The sequence below is a fragment of the Pipistrellus kuhlii genome, unplaced genomic scaffold, assembly GCF_014108245.1.
Source record: "Pipistrellus kuhlii isolate mPipKuh1 unplaced genomic scaffold, mPipKuh1.p scaffold_m20_p_12, whole genome shotgun sequence".
In the NCBI taxonomy this organism is placed as follows: Eukaryota; Metazoa; Chordata; class Mammalia; order Chiroptera; family Vespertilionidae; genus Pipistrellus; species Pipistrellus kuhlii.
The window spans coordinates 45,836,948-45,856,235 of record NW_023425427.1 but is presented as its reverse complement, the minus strand read 5'-3'; the positions used below and the strand labels follow the sequence as shown (position 1 = coordinate 45,856,235).

Sequence of the window (19,288 nt, the reverse complement as noted above, 5' to 3'; positions counted from 1 at the left end):
CTCTACTTGGACTATTCTTCTCTTGCATCTCCATGTGTCTGAGAATTTATAATCATTCAAGTTCATTTCCATTCTTACCTGTTTAGAGAAGCCATCCTTAACCTCCTAAGCTAGAGTAGCCAAAGCAGTCTCTATACTATAAACCTTATTTTACTTAAATGTTTATTGATTTCAGAGGAAGAGAGAGAAAGAGACAGAGAGAGAGAGAGAGAGAGAGAGAGAGAGAGAGAGAGAGAGAGAGAGAGAGAGAGAGAGATTGAGAGACCATGGTCTATGCACTGACTGGAATAGAACCATGACCTCCTGGTTCATAGGTTGATGCTCAATCACTGAGCCACACTGACTGGGCTTACTTTATTTTTAAAACAGCTCTTTTAAGTACTCTCATTCCTCTCATAAATTATCAACTACTAGTTCTTTTCAAAAGAAGCAGTTTTCTTCTCTTATAGCTCATATTAGTATTCAAAACTTTCCTCAGCATCATATTGTTACACCTTTTTTAGGAGACCTTAGGATTAGATGACTTCATCTCTGATTTTTAAAAAATCCACATCCTTTCTCATTTTTCCCTCCTTCAAAGTTAATGATCTGTTTGTTTCCTAGTAAAGTAGTGGTCAGGATATGAGCTAAGCCGTAGATTGACATTTTATAACAGATACTGGAGGTATGTGATGCTTTGGTATGACCCATAAATATGTACACTCTAGTGAAAATGCTGTGTATTTTTCTATGAGAGAAGTAATGGCTGGTTCATAAAATCATTATCCCCTAAACCTCAAAATGACATCAAACCACTTTTCTCTTAATCCTTTGATTATAACTCAGAGACAGATTCCTCATGGGTCCTATTGAGTTTGTGAGGCATAAGAAACATGCTCTTGAAGTTTCTGTCACTTATGACTGACATTTTGGACACTTAACTAGTGATGTAAGATTTGTAGGAGTTCAGCTCTCTTCGGTGCTTGATGGCCAAAATTTTCTTTTTCTAAATATCTTCTGAGGCACATGGGCCTCTATTCAATTTGAATAAATGCTCCAAAAATAAACAGGTAGTTCAATAAAAACAGCTCTCAAATTCAAGCTGTCAGTTAGAGCTTTTTAGCAAATGGGGCAATAAGGAAAGATGGAGGTTAATTTTCTCTTTCAAATTGAGGAAGTAGATGACGAAAATAATTGTTCTTATTTCAAGGGTAGCGATGTAATAAACTCGTGCTATACCGTGTGACCACTCACTTAAATAACATAGCTGGGTTATCAAATGGCAAATAGGATCTGATTTAAGGGACAGACATTCAAATAATTGTTCCCAATTCTGTATAGAAGTCCGTGACTCTATGATGACAAAACAACTGCCAAAAATGGTTCTTAAAAAAATTCAGCTAACTTGAAGTTTGATCTACAGTAGTCCCCCTTTATTCCTGGTTTCAGTTACTCATCAATATTAAGTGGAAAATTCCAGAAATAAACAATCCGTATATTTCTAATTGCCTGCCGTTCTGAGTAGCATAATACAACCAAGCACCATCGCACTTGGACCTGCTTGGTATGTGAATCATCCCTTTGTCCAACATCTCCGTGATATATGCACTCCCTGCCCATTAGTCACTCAGTAGCATTTGGGTTATCAAATCGACCGTGGCGGTATCACAGTGCTTGTATCCAGATAACCCTTATTTCACTTAACAATGGCTATAAAGCATAAGAGTAGTGATGCTGCCAATTGGAAAATGCCAAAGAAGCTGTGAAGTGTTTCTTTCAAGTTAAAAGGTGGGACCAGTACAATGAGATGAGAGAGAGAGATAGAGAGAGAGAGAGAGAGAGAGAGAGAGGGGGAGAGAGAGCCCCCACACTCACCTAACCTTTATTATCGTATATTGTTACAATTGTCCTATTTTAATATTAGTTATTGCTGTTAATCTCTTACTGTGCCTAATTTATAAATGAAACTTTATTATAAATATGCATGTATAGGGAAAAACAGTATATATTAGGTTTGTACTATCTGCAGTTTCGGGAATCTATTGAGCATCTTGGAACGTATCCCCTACTAACGAGACAGATCTATTATACACATAAAGTTCTTAGAAAATTCTCAGTGCCCAGAAGATGAGGTTTAGGCCCTTGAGAATGCCAAGCAGGGCCCTCATCCTCAATCCTGCACTGACTTCCCTGCCACATCCTTGCGACCTGCCGAAGACCAGTGCTTTAGCTACGATGGACAATTTGCCTGCTGCTGAGCACACAGATGCATTCTTTCCTCTGGCCTTAACTGCAAGCAATGCCCTTCACTTCTTTGTCCATCTAGAAATTTCTAAGACATCCTTGAAGGCCAACTCAGAGGCTACTTTTTCCTGAAAGCTTCCACTAGAGCCTCTGCTTTGTGGTAAACGAGTCCCCTCTTGCCCATGATGACCTGGAAGGGCAGTGCCGCTCCCCCATGAGGACCATTTCCCTCTGCCTCCCTGCAGGCTCACAGGACTAGGCATCTTTTGAAGAAAGGGAATGTATTCATCTTTCAATTCCCCAGTGCTTTGCATGGTGTCTGCCAAAGAGCATGCACTTTATAAATGTATGTTGAATTGATGATTGGATGAATACAAGGGCCCCAAATCCAGATGTTTAAAAGATGTAAAACAAAATCCAGTTGATGGGCTGAACATCCACCTTTTATTGGGTTGTTTCATCATTAGCCAGGAGCTGCTTCTTAGCAAGTCAGCAGCGGGTTTAGCCATGGCAGCATGTGCTCTGCTGGGTGCCCAGCCCTCCAGGTATGGTAGACGACCACTTAACTGAGTGGTCAGGGATATTTGTCGGGGCTTCATAAAAGCCTGCCTCATCTTTGCTCAAAAATTTTCCCTGGTCTATTTATATAGGGGTGGACAAAAGTAGGTTTACACTTGTGAGTATGCACACCACAGTTTATTCTTGCATTATTATTTATTAATCATTGTATTATTTTTCCATACAAACAACTGCAAATCTACTTTTGCTCCACCCTGTATTGACGAAAAGGTGTTTTTAGATTTTTTTTTTTAATTGCAGAAGATGAAATTTTAAATAAAGGAAGGTTCCAAAGTCTGTGATGACTTTGTGAACATGTTGAGATTGCTGGGGGGTGGGGGGTGAGGGTTGACAGTTCTGAAGTGAGAGGCAGATTGCAAAGAAGAAAACACTTTGTAAGAATCGGCAGAGAAGTTTAATGGAACTAAATGAAAAATGTTTGCCTTTATAAATCATTTAAAATAATATTATGGTATGAAAAGGTAGACCTCTGGTAAGGGGCATTATTTTTAAATATATGCTATAAACAGAATATATAACAAAAAATAGTATTTATATTGCTTTTCCTCACTGCCATATACAATATGTTTCATTATATAAGGTCATGGATTCATTAGTTTTATAAGAAAAGTAAAAAAAAAATACACAATAAGGGGGATACTTAAAAGTTATGATACTATACAAAAATACAATGGCTCAAGGGTCTTGTATTTTTTAAGATTTCCCCATAATCATCACATTAATAAATTCTGCCCATATTGACACTTTTAGTTTCATCTTGGTAGTTTAATTTACCAAGAGCTGAGTTCATTTCCTTGATACCTCAAGTCATGAACCTAATACAAAGAGACATTTACGCTTTGTTTCTAGGGTCAACTTTCCAGTTTTAACATAATGTGCTCTTGCGTATAGCTTTTAACTCATTTCATTCATTTTTTTCATTCACTAATTTATTCTTTCATTAAACATTTAGTGGGCACTAGCTGAGTGCCAAGCACTGTATTAGATGCTAGGATTTAAGAAGATCAATAAATGGTTACTATGCCTCAGGTATTTGTAGTCCAGCTAGAGAGAAAAATTACTATAAAATGTGATTAGTTTTACAAAAGAGGGAATACAGGGGAGAGTATTATTAAGTCTTTATGGAAAAGTTGGGGCCTGGCTGGTGTGGTTCACTGGTTGAGCATCAACCTATGAACCAGGAGGTCACAATTAGATTCCCATTCAGGGACATGCCTGGGTTGTGTGGGCTTGATCCCCAGTAGGGGAATGCAGGAGGCAACTGATCAATGATTCTCTTTCAGCATTGATGTTTCTCTCTCTCACTCTCTCTTCCTCTCTGAAAACAATAAAAGTATATTTTTAAAAGAGTCGGGAAAGGTTCCTCAGAGGAGTGCTGGCAGAGGGAGATCAGGTGTTCATAGACTGATCAGGGTATGAAGGACATGTCATGTTCATTATCTGTTAAGGGTCATGAAAGGGTGGACCTTACGTTTCACAGGAAGGGTGGTTGGTAAGTGAGACAGAGAAGGCAGATGAGGGGCTGACTGTGAAGGGTCTTAAAAATAATCTCAAGACCATGCGGTATCATTAAGGATTTTAAAGTAACAGGTAACATGATCCAGTTGTAGAAAATAACTCAGGCAGCAAAGGCCAATGGGTTCCAAAGACAACTACCCTTTGAGATGTTAATAGTTGTGCCATGGAGAAGAGCCTTCCAGGTCAAGTAACTAAACAACACATCATATTTTACACCTTCTCAAATAGTAATAGTAATACATTATATATGACTATTTTAAAGGCTTAACAAGGGTCTTGTAGTTGGGAACCCTTAATACCAGGTTGGGAAATACTGGATGAGAATTAAGGTGAGACAACACAGGGAGACCAAGTAAAAGGCTGATTGTAATGGTTTGGTGAACTGTGAGGACTAGAACCAGCACAGTAGGAGAAGGATTAAGAAGAAGAGAACAGTTGGGCTTGGGAAGCTATAGGAGGTGTAATCCACAAGTTTCAGGTGTAATGTTGACTGAGTGTGAAGGACAGACAAGGCTCCAGTTACCAGCTACAGAACAGGCTAGATGGTGGTATCACCCAAACCACAAGACCCATGAAGGGGGTCTGGGGAAGGTGGCAGATAGGCATGTTATCAAGCTTGGTGTTAGAACTTTGATATTTGTAACTTTGCAATATTTGAGATGAGAGTTAAAAAGGCAGTTAGAGGCAACAGAGGTAGAAACTGAGCCAAAACACATTAGGGCCCATAGAAACAAAGAAAATGAGGACTGAATCTCACTTACTAAACAAGACTATAAAAATGGGAATAGAACTCCTAGTCCACTATTTTGTGTATTAGAATTTCTTCAATCATCTAGTTTCTTAAACCTGGAAGTACTGAGTGAAGCATGAAGTTGCACACCCACTAAAATCCAGAGGAATTATTACAAGGAGCTTTCTGCTAATACAAACAAAAGTACTACAACTCATGTGAGATTTGACCTCTGATCTCGGTTTTGCTTACATTTATTGTTGATTCTAAAGGTAGAATGAGGTGTATTTTCTTATGAGATATACCACCGAAAGAGATAAACATCCTGAGAGATTTTTCCTCTCCTGACACAACATTTTAAATAAACATTGTCTCTAACTTGTAAGGATATTTATTTTAATCACTGGAGTATAACAAAACTGATGACTAAATGGACTCTTGCAGAGTAAAGTTATTCTTGTCTCTCTGTGTTTAAATATAGAAAATGAAAAATTTAACTCCAAGCATTTGTAGTTATCCTTAAAATTCTCTTTTTCCCCCCCTTAATATTACCAGCAAGGACTCTTCACTCATACACCTTTTTATGCAGTTAAACTACAGGCATTTTGGATTGCAATTCTGATTTTTAAGAAAGGAGTATACAGAGAAATTATTGCATAATTACAACTTTAAGCAAGGATGAAAATATGGGCTATGGTGAATGTTTCAGTCTCTGCACAGATGTGGACAATATGTGTGTACAGTTGGGTGGAAACAATCCTAACTATAAGAAGATATAGGCAACATAGTGAAATATAAATTACGTTTTAGAGTGAACTGTCTGATTTTTTTGGTTTAACTTGTCTATCACCTTTCTCTTTTTCCCTCATTTCTCTTAGATTTTTTTTTAAAGAATAAAAATGAATACAGAGAGAAGATTGATGCATATAAAGCTCATAGACAATGGTGAGGAGTGTGGAAGTAGAAGGCAAGTTTTGAATCTCAAGTACCTTGTGCTATTATAATAGAGATTGATGCTTATAGTCAGCTCACAAAATAGCAGATTGTAGTAGGCTGAGTAAGTGACTCCCAAAGATATCTACATCTTAATCCCTGAAACCTATGCATATGTTACCTTACATGGTAAAGAAGACTTTTACCATGCAGTTGTGATTAAATTAAGGATTTTGAGATGGGGAGATTATCCAGGTGGGATTGATGTAGTAACAGTGGTCCTTATAAGAGGGAGGCAGGAGGTTCAGAATCAGAGGGGAGAGAGAGAGAGAGAGAGAGAGAGAGAGAGAGAGAGAGAGAGAGAGAGAGAGAGAGAGAGAGAGAGAGAGAGAGAGAGAGAGAAGATGTAAGGACAGAATCAGAGGTTGATGTGAAGCACTTTGAAGGGGCCAGGAGCCAAGGAAACAGTGATCTCAAGAAACTGGAAAAGGCAGGGTAATAGATTCTCACTTAGAGTCTCCAGAAGGAATGCAGGCCTGCTAACAAACACCTTGATTTTGGCCAAGTGGAACTGACCTCCAGAGCCACTTTATGTGTGGTAAGTTGTTACAGCAGCAGTGGGAAACTAATACACAGATGAACTCTGTTATAGGCAACACATACCAAATGTTATGTGAATTGGTATCACAATTTCATGCTTGAGCAAATGGCAAAGAAGTCTTGGGAAAGCTGAACTGCATAGGGAACAGAAAATGGGTTTGGAAACCTACAGGCCCCCGTTTCATTTATTGGCTGTGTGACCCAGAGGAAGCACAGCCTCTCTGAGCCTTTCCTCACAGGGCTGGTGTAGGAATAAAAGGAGTAAATCCAAGAGCAGTAGAATGAGTTCTTCCACATGCAGTGTGAATTCGTGGTAATCTATCAGTGCTACAGGTTCCTTATCAGTGAAGTGGGGATAATTGTAGTAACTACCACATTAAGGACAGTGAGGATGAAAATGGGTTAAACGTGTCAAGTGCCTAGAATTGTGCTTGATACATAGTGAGTGCCTCTCTTTCAGTCCTTTTTTTTTTTTTTTTTTTTTTTTTTTTTTTTTTTAAATATATTTTATTGATTTTTTTACAGAGAGGAGGAGAGAGGGATAGAGAGCTAGAAACGTCGATGAGAGAGAAACATCGACCAGCTGCCTCTTGCACACCCCCTACCGGGGATGTGCCTGCAACCAATGTATATGCCCTTGACCGGAATCGAACCCGGGACCTTTCAGTCCGCAGGCCGACGCTCTACCACTGAGCCAAACCGGTTTCGGCGAGTGCCTCTCTTTAATAAGTGCTTCTCCTGAAATGAAGCAGGTGCTCAACAAATGAGCTGGCAGACTCGCCATGGACCTTTTCAGTACCATCCTCGGTGCTTTTCAGTGGAGGAGTCTCACTGAAACCTGGTCTCTGCTGTCATTGACCTGGTGGTCTAACTCAGAAGTCACAGGAAAGCACCTGTCCAGGTAAGGTGGTATCTGTCTGTTAAATGAACAGCACTGGTCATGAACAGCATGTGACTTTAGTGTGGGAGGGCGGTAGAGGTCCTGGCAGGAGAGGTAGGACTCCTGCCCTACTTTGACAGACAGGCAGAGGGAACTGTATGTGGGCAGGAAGAAGTGTGGGCAGATAGCAATGTACCTGCTAAGATGGGAGAAGCAAAGCTGGAGGTGGGCAGACCATTGGGCTTTATTACATAACAATAATCACTGAGACAAACTCTAGAAAGACCATTATGATCAAGGTGTGTTAGACTGACTTTTGGCTCATACAAAGGGGTTCTCAGCCATGGTGCTGTAACACACCCGTGTTATATGGTCTCTTAGGAGGTGTATGTGTTACATTAATATACAGCCAACACCAAAGTTGATGAAGATGTGCGCATATATTAAAAAAAATTAGAGAAGACTGGTGCACTAAATATGTGCTTCAAAAACCAACTAAACAAAAACCAACATGATTTTAAAGCTAAATTGATAAAGAGAAATATTAAATGAATCCTTCAAGAAGACCAGAGACAAAAACCAAGGCACACAGTATTGCATTGAGAGGCAGAACTGAAATAAAAAAGGCCCCCTAAAAAACAAATGTAGAGCTAGATTTCTGCTTCACATCTGCCTAATTGTTTCTAAACTAAAATTTTAACATAAATACTTGGACTCCATTCGAGGTCCCTCCAGACCTGCAGAATGTGTAAATATTGGCTATTTGCCATTTGTCAGGCAAATGCTCTACAAGGTACAAAGAAGGCTGCATTCTTAGCAGGCAAATGAAGATGAACTGAACTTGTGCTCCCCCTGAAAGAAAAGCATATTGCATGAGGCCATATAGCCCAGTGTTCAAACAGCAAGGAGGAGGAGTTTCTCCCTTCAAATGAGCTACGAACCATCATCCCTGGAGTTACCTTCTTAAAATGAAGCATTTTACCCCCCATATCCCTTTCTTTAACACGAATAAAGACAGTACACTGCCCCACTGATGTGGCTCAGCATCAAATCATGAACCAAGAGATAGCAGGTTAGGTTCCAGGCAGGTCACCTGCCTGGGTTGTGGGCTGGATTCCCAGCAGGGGGCATGCAGGAGGCAGCCGATAGATGTTGATGTTTCTCTCCCATTGATGTTTCTATTTCTCCCTGTCCCTTCCTCTCTCTAAAAAAAAAAAAACCCAATAAAAACATTACCACCACCACCAACACAGCAGACAGTGAGCTGGGTGTTGGAGGATTAGAGACCTATGCACTATCCTTTGTTAGATCCAAGCAGCTAATTGGGACAGACCTTGAGAGTACACAGCAGGTTTCCTTGTCCCAAAAGGACTGCCAAGAACCAGGGCTCACCAGACAAATGGATGATCAACAGCTGGTGTCCTAAGTACTCCCTGAAGACAACAGCCAATTAGCCTGGAGACACATGTTACTCTCGACTTATTCCATATCATATAAACAATGACTTCCTTTCTTTTAATAAATGGTCAGTAATAGCTGGTTCTGCCTTACAAACTTAATCAAAGAAGTAGGACTCTAGGAAATAATGTAACAAAAACAGTCTATCATTCTCACTAGGTTCAGAGAGATTCCTGGAAGTGACCAAGAATCCTTAAAACAGACCCCATTCACCAAATGCTTGAACAGTACTTTTCTTTCCTGGAGGATAGAATCATTGGTGGCTTTTACTTTCTATGTTCTTTACTTCTTACTATGTTTTAATATTTTCCACAATTATTATGTATTGAGTATGAAATAGGATATTTTTAAAGGTCCTTATAAAGTATAGTCAGTGGCTCATTGGATGGACTTTAAAGAGCTGTTTACTATTCGTTTCCTGATCTGAAAAGTGTACTTATACAAGCATACGTTGGAGATATTACAGATTCGGTTCCAGACCCCGGCAATAAAGCAGGTTGTAATCTTTTTGCTGGTGAAGGGTCTTGCCTTCAATCTGTAAAAACACCCCAAAACCTCTGCAGTATCTGCGAAGCACAATAAAGCAAGCCATATCTGTACTCGAGTTATCCCCAAAACTTTTCCCTAATGGAAGGAAATAGAAAGTTTTCAAAATGAATTCATGTCTGAACAGGCCCAAGGTAGGTGGAAAATGGAAGAATATTTACTTCTTGGAAATCTACTCTTTTTAATAGGGAGACTGGGCATGGTGGTATCAAAAGACCAAAAAAAGGTCTGTACTTGGAAGTGCTCTAAAACCTTAAAAACACCGTAGGTTATTGTGGTTGTTTAATAACCTAAAGGGATTGGTTTTTCACTCACCTTTACTGGCAGGTCAACATGACCTATAACCATGTAGCAAACAGGACAGTTAGATATAAAGTCAGAATTTTCAGGGCTTGTGTGGCAGTATTCTTGATCTATTTATCCCTTTTGTCATTCAATAAACATTCTATCCAGAACTTACTATGTGCTTAATGGCAAAACAAGCTAATAATACGGCGACTTAATAGTTTCAAAAATGGAGGTTGAGTTGGTCTGATTCCTTGTCCTATCTGAGGGCTTGCATAGGTTAGTGGTATAGTTTAAGGTCCTGAATTCACTTTAGTTAAAGGTAAAAGTATGAATACACTAGAAACCAGGAGCAGTCTTTTGGGTTCTGGGGCAGCCTTTAAGATCTTGGGTAAGGCTATATCTAGGACATGTTTACATCAAGCTTACATCATCTGTAAAACAAAGGGGCTCTTACATAATCCCCGAGGGCCCTTTTGGCCACAGTGGTCTCCAACAATGGAAAGGATCCCATAACACTGGTTGATGGCCAGCCCTAAATTTGCTAGCTCTGTGAGCCTCAGTTTCCTCAAGCCCCAAAATGAAGATAACAAAACCTACATTTCACTGGATAGTTGGGAAAATTCAATTAGATGTGTAATACTGCCGTATTTTTCGGACCATAAGACGCACTTTTTCCCCCCCAGAAGTGGGGGGAAAAAGTCCCTGCGTCTTATGGTCCAAATATAGCCTACAGATATACTTTAAAAAAAAAGTTTTTTTACTTGCCCGGCTCTGTGTGGTCTCTGTGTGCTTGCCCGGCTCTAAAATGGTTCTAAATGCTGCTGTTTACTTTACAGGGTAGATTACATGTGTTTATACTGTGATGTTGGGTTTTAATGCACATAAAATATTTTAGGACACTATTTGTTTCAGAATCTTTTTTTCTTCATTTCCCTTCTCTAAAAACTGGTGCGTCGTATGGTCCGGAGCGTCTTATGGTCCGAAAAATATGGTATATATTTCTTAACCAAACACTGTTACATAGACACCAAAAATGTATAACATCCTCTTGCCTTCCACAAACCATCACACAAAAATGGAATTTATGAACTTAGCCATAGTCCTTTAAGCTCTAAAAGAAAATGTACAGTCAATATCTATTCCCTGATGCTTTATATTTTAGTGTTTTGCTCACTCATTACTTCTTGATCCTCTGAGCATTTTGCTAAGTCACAGCCCTCTGGCACCTGATTGTGAGTAGCACAGAGAACGTGTGGAAACAGCCTGGGTATGCTCGACGCTGCTACCCTCTCTCCTTCTCAGATGTAACCCTCTACTTTATCATTCTAATTGGGACAGATTTGAGAATAAAAAGCTGTTTCAGTAAAACCAGGATGTATGTCCCCCTGACCTTTCAGGCTTACTTTTTGTGACCTTTGCTGTCACTTCAAGGTCCTGGGCCTGGAGCTATGACTGATGTCCTAATGGGGTGGAAATCGCAAAATAGGAGTCTATTAAAATCATTAAAATTCTTCTGTGCTGTTTTAAAAGCATGCAAAAAGATTATTTAAACTTTGATAAATGTAAGTTTAGATAAGATACTGTGATAAAATAGTTTTGTTTCTATTATTGTAATGTATGCTTTAGAGGGGGGTCAGCAACATTTTTCTTTAAGAGGACAGAGCACATATTTTAGGTTTGGCAGGCCATATGGTCTCTGTCACAACCACACAGTTCTGTCCTTGCAGGGCGAAAGCAGCCATAGACAATACATATAAAAGAATGGGTGTTGCTGTGTTCCAATAAAACTTTAGTGGCAACAACTGGCTGTGAGTTGGATTTGGCTTCAGGCTGCAGTTGCTAAGCCCCGTTTTAAAGCAACGGTTCCCAGACTTTTGGAATTCATAGGACCAGGAGAAAAACATGTCTGGAATTGATTCAAGATTTCGAACTTTTTATTTTACTAAGTTATTATGTTAAAAAAAAAAAAAGGAACATCATTGCCTAGTCTCTTTATCTTTTAGAATTTTAATTAGCAAAAAAACTAGAAAGGCTACAGATTCAGGATAAATTGAGCTTTATGGAAAACCTACCACATTGTAGGTCCTTATTTCTAAGACTTTTCATGAGCATGGTGATAACTTTGTCACAAATATGACCAGGTTACTTACTCCATGGCTCATTTGAGTTGCTTTTGGGGATTAGATGGTGTGGCACAGAAGAAAGAACGTGGTATGTAATTAAAAGAGCTGGAGTTGAGTAAGATCGGGGGAGTACTCACAAGGGAAAAGATGAGCTGACCTTGAACATTCCTTTAAGGAACAGAACGACTCGAAGAGCGTGACCCCTTGTCCTGAATCCCTGATGCAAACACAAACTCCAATACTCAGAACTCACCGGCTGCCATTGTGCGGGGTACCAGGCTGGGGGACAGTTGAAGCGGTTACAAGCTTGCACGGTGCTGGGCTTGTGCTGGCGACACAGGTCATCGGCCAGGATCACTGTTTCATTCATCTCCCGGGAGCGTATCTGGGAGCAGAAGACGTCTCTGGTCTGCAGGCCAACCCCACAGGTGAGGCTGCAGGGACTCCACTTGCCAATTTCCCACCTGGGAAGGAATCGGAGAAGAGGACACCCTGAGCACCTGTGCAGAGAACACTGCCCATGATGTGAAATGTTGTTAACGGAGTAAAAACAGCTACCTGAGAATGTGAGACGTTCCAGCACAAAGATTGGCTAGGAATTCTATCCCCTGCCTCAAGTCCACCCTTTCCCTTTATGCTCCTGCATTTATTTACTACGAATAAAGCAAAGAAAGTGATAAAATGGGACATTCACTTTTACCCACAAAACCATCAAGAATGATCTCAATCATGTTTGTTTTGATGGAACATAAACTTCATCAACATAAGGAGGGTGTGCCAGGTAAGACGTAAAGGCTTTGGGCACCACGTAAGGAAGAGTGGGCCTAGAAGAAGCCTTTATGTCCATCTCTCCCGCTCCCATTCTTAGCAGCACTGAAAAAGTTGTGCTTGTTTTTCCTTGGCTTCAAAGTGAAAGGTCTTTGGCTCCAACTTCCTTCAAACTTCCATCACAGCATAGGAACAAATGTCTCTGTCCTATGTATGAATCTCATCCCTGCCTGGGACTGGAGAATGTAACAAAAGTGAAGGTTGCTAAGTAGGATCAGTCGTCTTGAGGGAAAATAACTGGAGAGAACTCCTCATTATCTGGGGGTGGAAGTCAAATAACCACAGATGAGTTGAGTGCATAAATGGGCCATTCCAAATGGCCACGTCTCAAGAAGTGCATTAATAATGAGCCAAGGATCTATAAACATGTTCCCACTGCATTTCCCTGCTGTTGTGGCCTCCAAAATGGGAATGATAAGGATAAAGCTCAGTTGCTTGGGCTTTGAGTCAGAAGTGCTCTTTAATGATCACTTTTAGAAAGCTCTGTTTACAATGCGAGGCAGAAAAATACCGCAATAGGACTTAGCCAAGAAAAGCATCAGTAGCTAGGTTCCCTACCTTCCACAGCCAGCCCTAAAAATTGGTTTAAATTCTTTAGCCTTAATATTTTTTGTCAGACTGTAAAACTGAGTGTATACTCAATCTCTTCCTGCTACTTTGATATGTAACTACTTTTCCAATCCTTATTTCCATGACCTCCTTCCATCAACTCTACGTTTAAGCTATATCTATCTGTAGTAAACTACTTTCTTATTCTCAATTCATGCCCCCTCCCCCAGCTCCCTGCGGTATTTTCTAGCTGTGTTTATTTAAATTGTTAATTCTAATTTGGAATACTTTGGGTCTTTTCCTTACCCCTCAAAATTTATTCCATTTCTATATATCCAAATTTGATTCACATTTAAAGGATTATACCTGTGGTAGACACATATCATTTTCTCAACTGTATTATAGTTATTCTGCCTGTTAAGAGCTCTATGGGAGCATTTGCCTCTTAAAAGCAAGGTCTATGTCTGAGCCAGTTTTGTGTCTCTCACAAGGTTCATAACAGCACCTTCTAGATAATTAATGTATATTGTTAATTATTTCCTGGTAAATTAGCCAATGGAAGGGATCTACCATCACAGTGGGCACTTTACACATGTCATGTCTTTAATTACCTCCATAACAATATGAGACAAGCTCTCCTGGTTTCCTCATTTTACAGTTGGCCAAGAGGCTGACTTACCCAAATGTGGGCATATCTGGCTCCAAAGACTTTGTGCTTTCTATTGAACCATGCTATCTCCAGAAAATACCTTGGAAATTGTCCTATCAACATTCACTAAATTTTAAATGAATAGAAGGGGAGAAGCCGGGTTGAATATATATCTTTTAGCTTCTGTATGAATTTCTATAAACTTATTTTGGAGTTCCTAGCTTGGGTGAATCCCACACTTTAATATGTTGTGGGGTTATTGGTTTTAAAATACATACATATGTTCTTTGTCACTCTGCCCTTCTAAAGATGGGGTCTTGAGAGAGGGCTGAAATCAATGACTCCATTGTAATGAAGAGAATGAGACAGGGTGATGATTTGTAACTTCTAAAACTAAATCATAAAAAGCTTAATATAGCATTGCTGACTTTACTTACAATGCTGTATAGCAGGTCTCTAGAGCTTATTCATCTTGTACAACTGAAACACTATGCCCATTGCTTGGTAACTCCCCATTTCCTGCTCCCCTGAGCCCTTGGCAACCACCATTCTACTCTTTGAGTCTATCAATTTGACTATTTTAGATACTGCATATAAGTGGAATTATGGAGTACTTATCCTTCTGTGATTGGCTTACTTCACTTAGCATAATGTCCTTAAGATTTATCTATGTTGTCCCATGTTGCAAATTTACTTTGTGTTTAAGGCTGAATAATATTCCATTCTATGTAGAGACCAAATGTTCTTTATCAATTCATCTTTCTATGGGCATTTAGGTTGTTTCCACATCTTTGCTATTGTGAATAGTGAGTTTACAGTGAATATGGGAGTGCTCATATTTCTTCAAGGTCCTGACATTTTTGAATAAAATATCCAGAAGTGGGATTGCTGAATAGTATGGTAGCTCTATTTTTAATTTTCTGAGGAACCACTTGAGAAACTGTACTGTTTTTCATAGTGGCTGCACCATTTTGCATTCCTAACAATGGTGGGTTAGGGTTCCATTTTCTCCATACCCTCACAAATATCACACTTGTGATATTTCATGGAATTTTAAAAAGTAATAGCCATCTTGACAAGTTTGAGTTGATATCTCATTCTGGTTTTGATTTGTATTTCGCTGATGAGTAGAGGTATTGAGCAATATTCATATATCTGCTGGCCATTTATTTGTCTTGTTTGAAGAAAAGTCTATTTAAGACTTTAGCCCATTTTAATATTGGATTAATTGTTGTGTTGCTGTTGTTGTTGTTTTGCTATTGAGTTTTAGGAGTTCTTTATATATTTTAGAGATTAACGCCTTACCAGATAGATGATTTTCTTTTTCATCCTGTTGATTATTTTCTTTATTGTGGTCAGGTATTGAGTACCTGTAATCTATTACCTTGATGAGAGTATGGCGGTATGGCTATTCTGGTTTGCCACTTGTTATGGGTTGGTACGAATCCCCCATCAGAATACTAACCCCCAGTCCTTCAGAATGTGAACTTATTAGGAAGTAGGGTCATTGCACATGCAATCACTTGAGATGAGGTCATACGAGAGTAGGGTGGACCCTTAATCCAACATGGCTGTGGAAGAATGCCGTGTAATGACAGAGAGCCAGTGATGCATCTATAAGCAAAGGAATGTCGAAGATTGCCAGCAAACACCAGAAGCTACATGAGGCAAGGACGGATTCTCCACCACAGGTTTCAGAGGGAGCATGGCCCTGCTGACACTTTGATTTGGGGCATGACTTTTGCCTCCAGAACTATGAGAGAATAAATCTCTGTTGTTTTAAACCATCGTGTTTGGGGTATTTTTTACAGCGGCCCTTAGAAACCAACACACCCGTGTAACCTCAGTGCCTAGCATGGTGCCTGGGACACAGCAGGTGCTCAGTAAGTACGAGGTGAATGGAGCCCCAGTCAACTGTGTGGGTACCTTTGGTTAGTCACTCAGCTAGTCAACCATTCAACTGTGTCCACTAAAGAACTGCCACCACCAATTTCAAAGACACTGAAGCTCTGAACACCATAGAGTTTTCTTCAGTGTGGCATAAACTGTTGGTGACAACACTAGACATGAATTGACATAATGCTTTTATAGGTCACATCCCAATTGGTATAAATATTAATTTACTACAACAGTATTAGTCTGATGAATTATGCCCCCCCTCCCGACTTCCCCAGAATTTACTAGGGGTGTTATACATTTTATGTCTTAGTAATCCTAAAAACATAAAAAGTTCTGAATTGCAAACACATGAGCCACAATGATTTTGGCTAAAGGACCCTGGTCTATATAAAAAGGATGGTAAACACAATCACTGTGATTTCTTTCATTTCTTGGGCTTCAGTTTAGGCCTTTGGGAGACTCTAGTTCCCTCAGAGTTCTGGCTTTCTTTCCTCTCAGTCCTTCTCCACACTCCTGTGCCTTTTGTCAAAACCTGCTTTCAAGGAAGGTTCTGAGAGCTGACAGGTCAGAGCTGATGCTCTGTAGCATTGGGCTGGACCCTGCCCAGGCTCTGAGTGATTGACACCTGATCACAGGCAGGCAGGCAGGCGACAGAGGGCTACCTCCCACCTCCAAGGCTAGAATTAGTTTTCCTGCCCTCTGCCCAGCAACAGGTATACTTAAATGGGCCTGTCTTTTAAACTGGATTTTAGGTTTAGCCTTGGTTTCCCAATTCCTTGATGATGCCGGAGTTCTGCCCAAAGCCCAGTCTATTAGATTGTTGTTCTGTCACTCTGTCTAGATCTGGTCAGCTCCTGGCCTTGGGCTGGGTAGAGACCCTGAGCCATGAGACATAGCCATAATGAGACAGAAATCTAGCTGATAGCACACATTATTGCTAATAACAATTTTTACACAGAACTTGCAATGAGCCAGACACTTTCTAGTTGCTTTATGTGTCTTGTCTTCTGTAATCCTCTCCATACCACTGTGAGAGAGATACTAATATTATCTGCATTTTAACATCAAGGAGCTGAGGCCTGGAGAAGTTAAATGATTATTTAGTCATGGCCCACAATTCCTCCTGCCAACACTCACACAGATGTCAATGCCACTTGCATTACATCCAAGTCTACCAAGACTTGGACACAGAGGGCTGAGACTGGGGCTGCTCCCTATCACAGAGGCCAGCACCATGGATGTATAAGCCCCAGCTCCACATCCCAGAATTACAACAGGACTCAAGGTTAAGGTCGCCCAAGACGTGGGATACATATTGCATCAATCCTATGGAGAAGGTACTACAAGTTCCCACAGGGTAACATTATAAAGGCTCTCAGAAGTAATTTGTCCAAATCACACAGCTAGTAAACAAGAGAATCAGAATTCAAACTTAGGCAGTCTGGCTCATATATGCTTAATTATATTCTGCTACTTCTTAGGGACAAATAATGGATACAGCAGAACAAAATAGATGTGAAATGCACACTTTAGGATCCCTGATGCGTACAACTTCAGAAAATGACAAATGGCAAAATGATAGCCCTATTCCTAAAGAATGAAAAAACAACTGATGCCACCCAGGGTTACAAATATACTTGGAGGTATTTTAATAACATAGCAGTGGTATGTGGCAGTCCAATGGGCAGAGGCAGATTGCAATCTTTGTAAGGACAGGTTTGCTTTTTGTAAAGGTGGCCATCAGAGATAACGTGGTCAATCAAGTACTTATGGAGGCTGGCCTTCTTAGCAGCTTGTGTTTGTATTAGCTACCCACAGGAGGAATGTTCACCTTCCTTTGGCTGAGGTCTCATTAGGTGAGTTGCCACGGCTTTTCTCCCTTACTCTTTTAAAGAAGGTAATGAATGGCCTACTGTCTCCAGTAACTCATTGCTTGTTGCTGGTATAAATGCACATAATTTCTAAAGGCAGACTCTCCCTACCTCAAGCTGTTATGCCCTGATACTCAACCCTTACCTTGGTTTTTGCAGCAAACTAGGGCTTGTTTCTTTATTCAAAAATTTAAAATAAAGTTTTTGTTAGGAGGCAAAACACCATTGTAAATTTCAGTTATTTGTTAGAAGCATTCTTTAAAACCTTGTGTCTAACCCTTCAACTTGCCATTTCTGCCCAACATTTCTATCTGTGACTTTTTCAAGTTCCTCACAGATGTCTGTTTCCTTAAGCATGCCTCTGAGGTCAGGAGGCAGACAGCAATCAGGCAATGGCCAATCCCCATCGAGCACAGCCCTCCAGAAAGCCTGAGACAGGACACCATCTAGGATCCTGTCCCACTTTAAGGAACTCAGACAATTACTAGCAGCTCCCAATTTATCTCTACATCTCCCACTTTCTAATTTGTCCATAGCCCGAAGTTTCCAAAATACAAATCTGCTCACTTTACTTCCTCTGATTACCAACCCCCATAGGAGTCCAAGAGAGTTTTCAGGAGGAGGGGCCTGTCCAGGGCTCAGCTTTGGTCCAGTGCACTCACTGGGGGCAAGAGGGCATGGCATGACTGCAGCTGAACTTTCTAACTTGCTATTCCTCCCTCCCTTTCCTTCCTCTTCCCCTTTTTAGAAGCTAAATTTTAGCCTGAGCTATGATGAGGAATGGTCCATGGCATGTGACAAGGCTCAGCATTGGCCAAGGGAATTGAACATTCAGGGAGGATTAAACAAATACATAAATATATGAAGAGGAATGAGAATCAGATGTCTTACTGTCAGAAAGTGGAATTGGATTGGTAGAAAATAGTGTGAACGTGTGACTTTTTTATTTTTCTAATTTTTTAATAAGAGTTGACATTCAATATTATTTTATATTAGTTTCAGGTGTATAGCATAGTGGTCAGATATTTATATAATTTACAAAGTGACCCCCTTAAGAAGTTTTGTACCCACCTCTCACCATACATAATACAATATTATTGACTACTAGATGCCCGGTGCGTGAATTTGTGCACAGGTAGGGTCCCTAGGCCTGGCCAGTGATCAGGGCTGATCGGGGCCTTCCTTCCCCCAGCTGTGGACCAGAGCCTTTCTTCATTTCACGCAGCCCCTGGTGGTCAGTGCATGTCATAGCAAGTGGTAGAACTCCGGAGGGGACACTTTGCATATTAGCCTTTTATTATATAGGATATTAGAGGCCCAGTGCACAGATTCATGCACTGGTGGGATCCCTGGACCTGGCCTGCAACATCCCCTGAGGGATCTTAGACTGTGAGAGGGTGGATCATAGGTGACACACCCCAGAATTGGGCTCCTTCCTCTCTTTTCCCAATATCATCTCACTTTCTCTTTGTATCTATCTTGCTTCTTTCATCTACTTTACCCTAAATTTGGCGATAACTGATGACTTGTGGGCATTTGGCTGCAAAATGCAATTATCCAGCAAACAGGATTTACTTAGCCTGGAATCTAGTCAGCCTAGGGCAAGACCCTGCT

At 40.3% G+C, this 19,288-nt stretch overlaps 1 protein-coding gene across 3 annotated transcripts in view; it reads right to left on the bottom strand.

Moving 5' to 3' along the window:
* The window catches only part of ADAMTSL1 (ADAMTS like 1), an 849,328-nt gene that overhangs the window by 126,340 nt on the left and 703,700 nt on the right, over positions 1-19,288 (bottom strand). For all 3 annotated transcript variants that reach the window (XM_036434138.2, XM_036434136.2, XM_036434139.2), the window contains one exon: positions 12,132-12,342. In XM_036434138.2, coding sequence (XP_036290031.1) covers positions 12,132-12,342 — 211 coding nt within the window. The remainder of the gene's footprint in view (positions 1-12,131; positions 12,343-19,288) is intronic.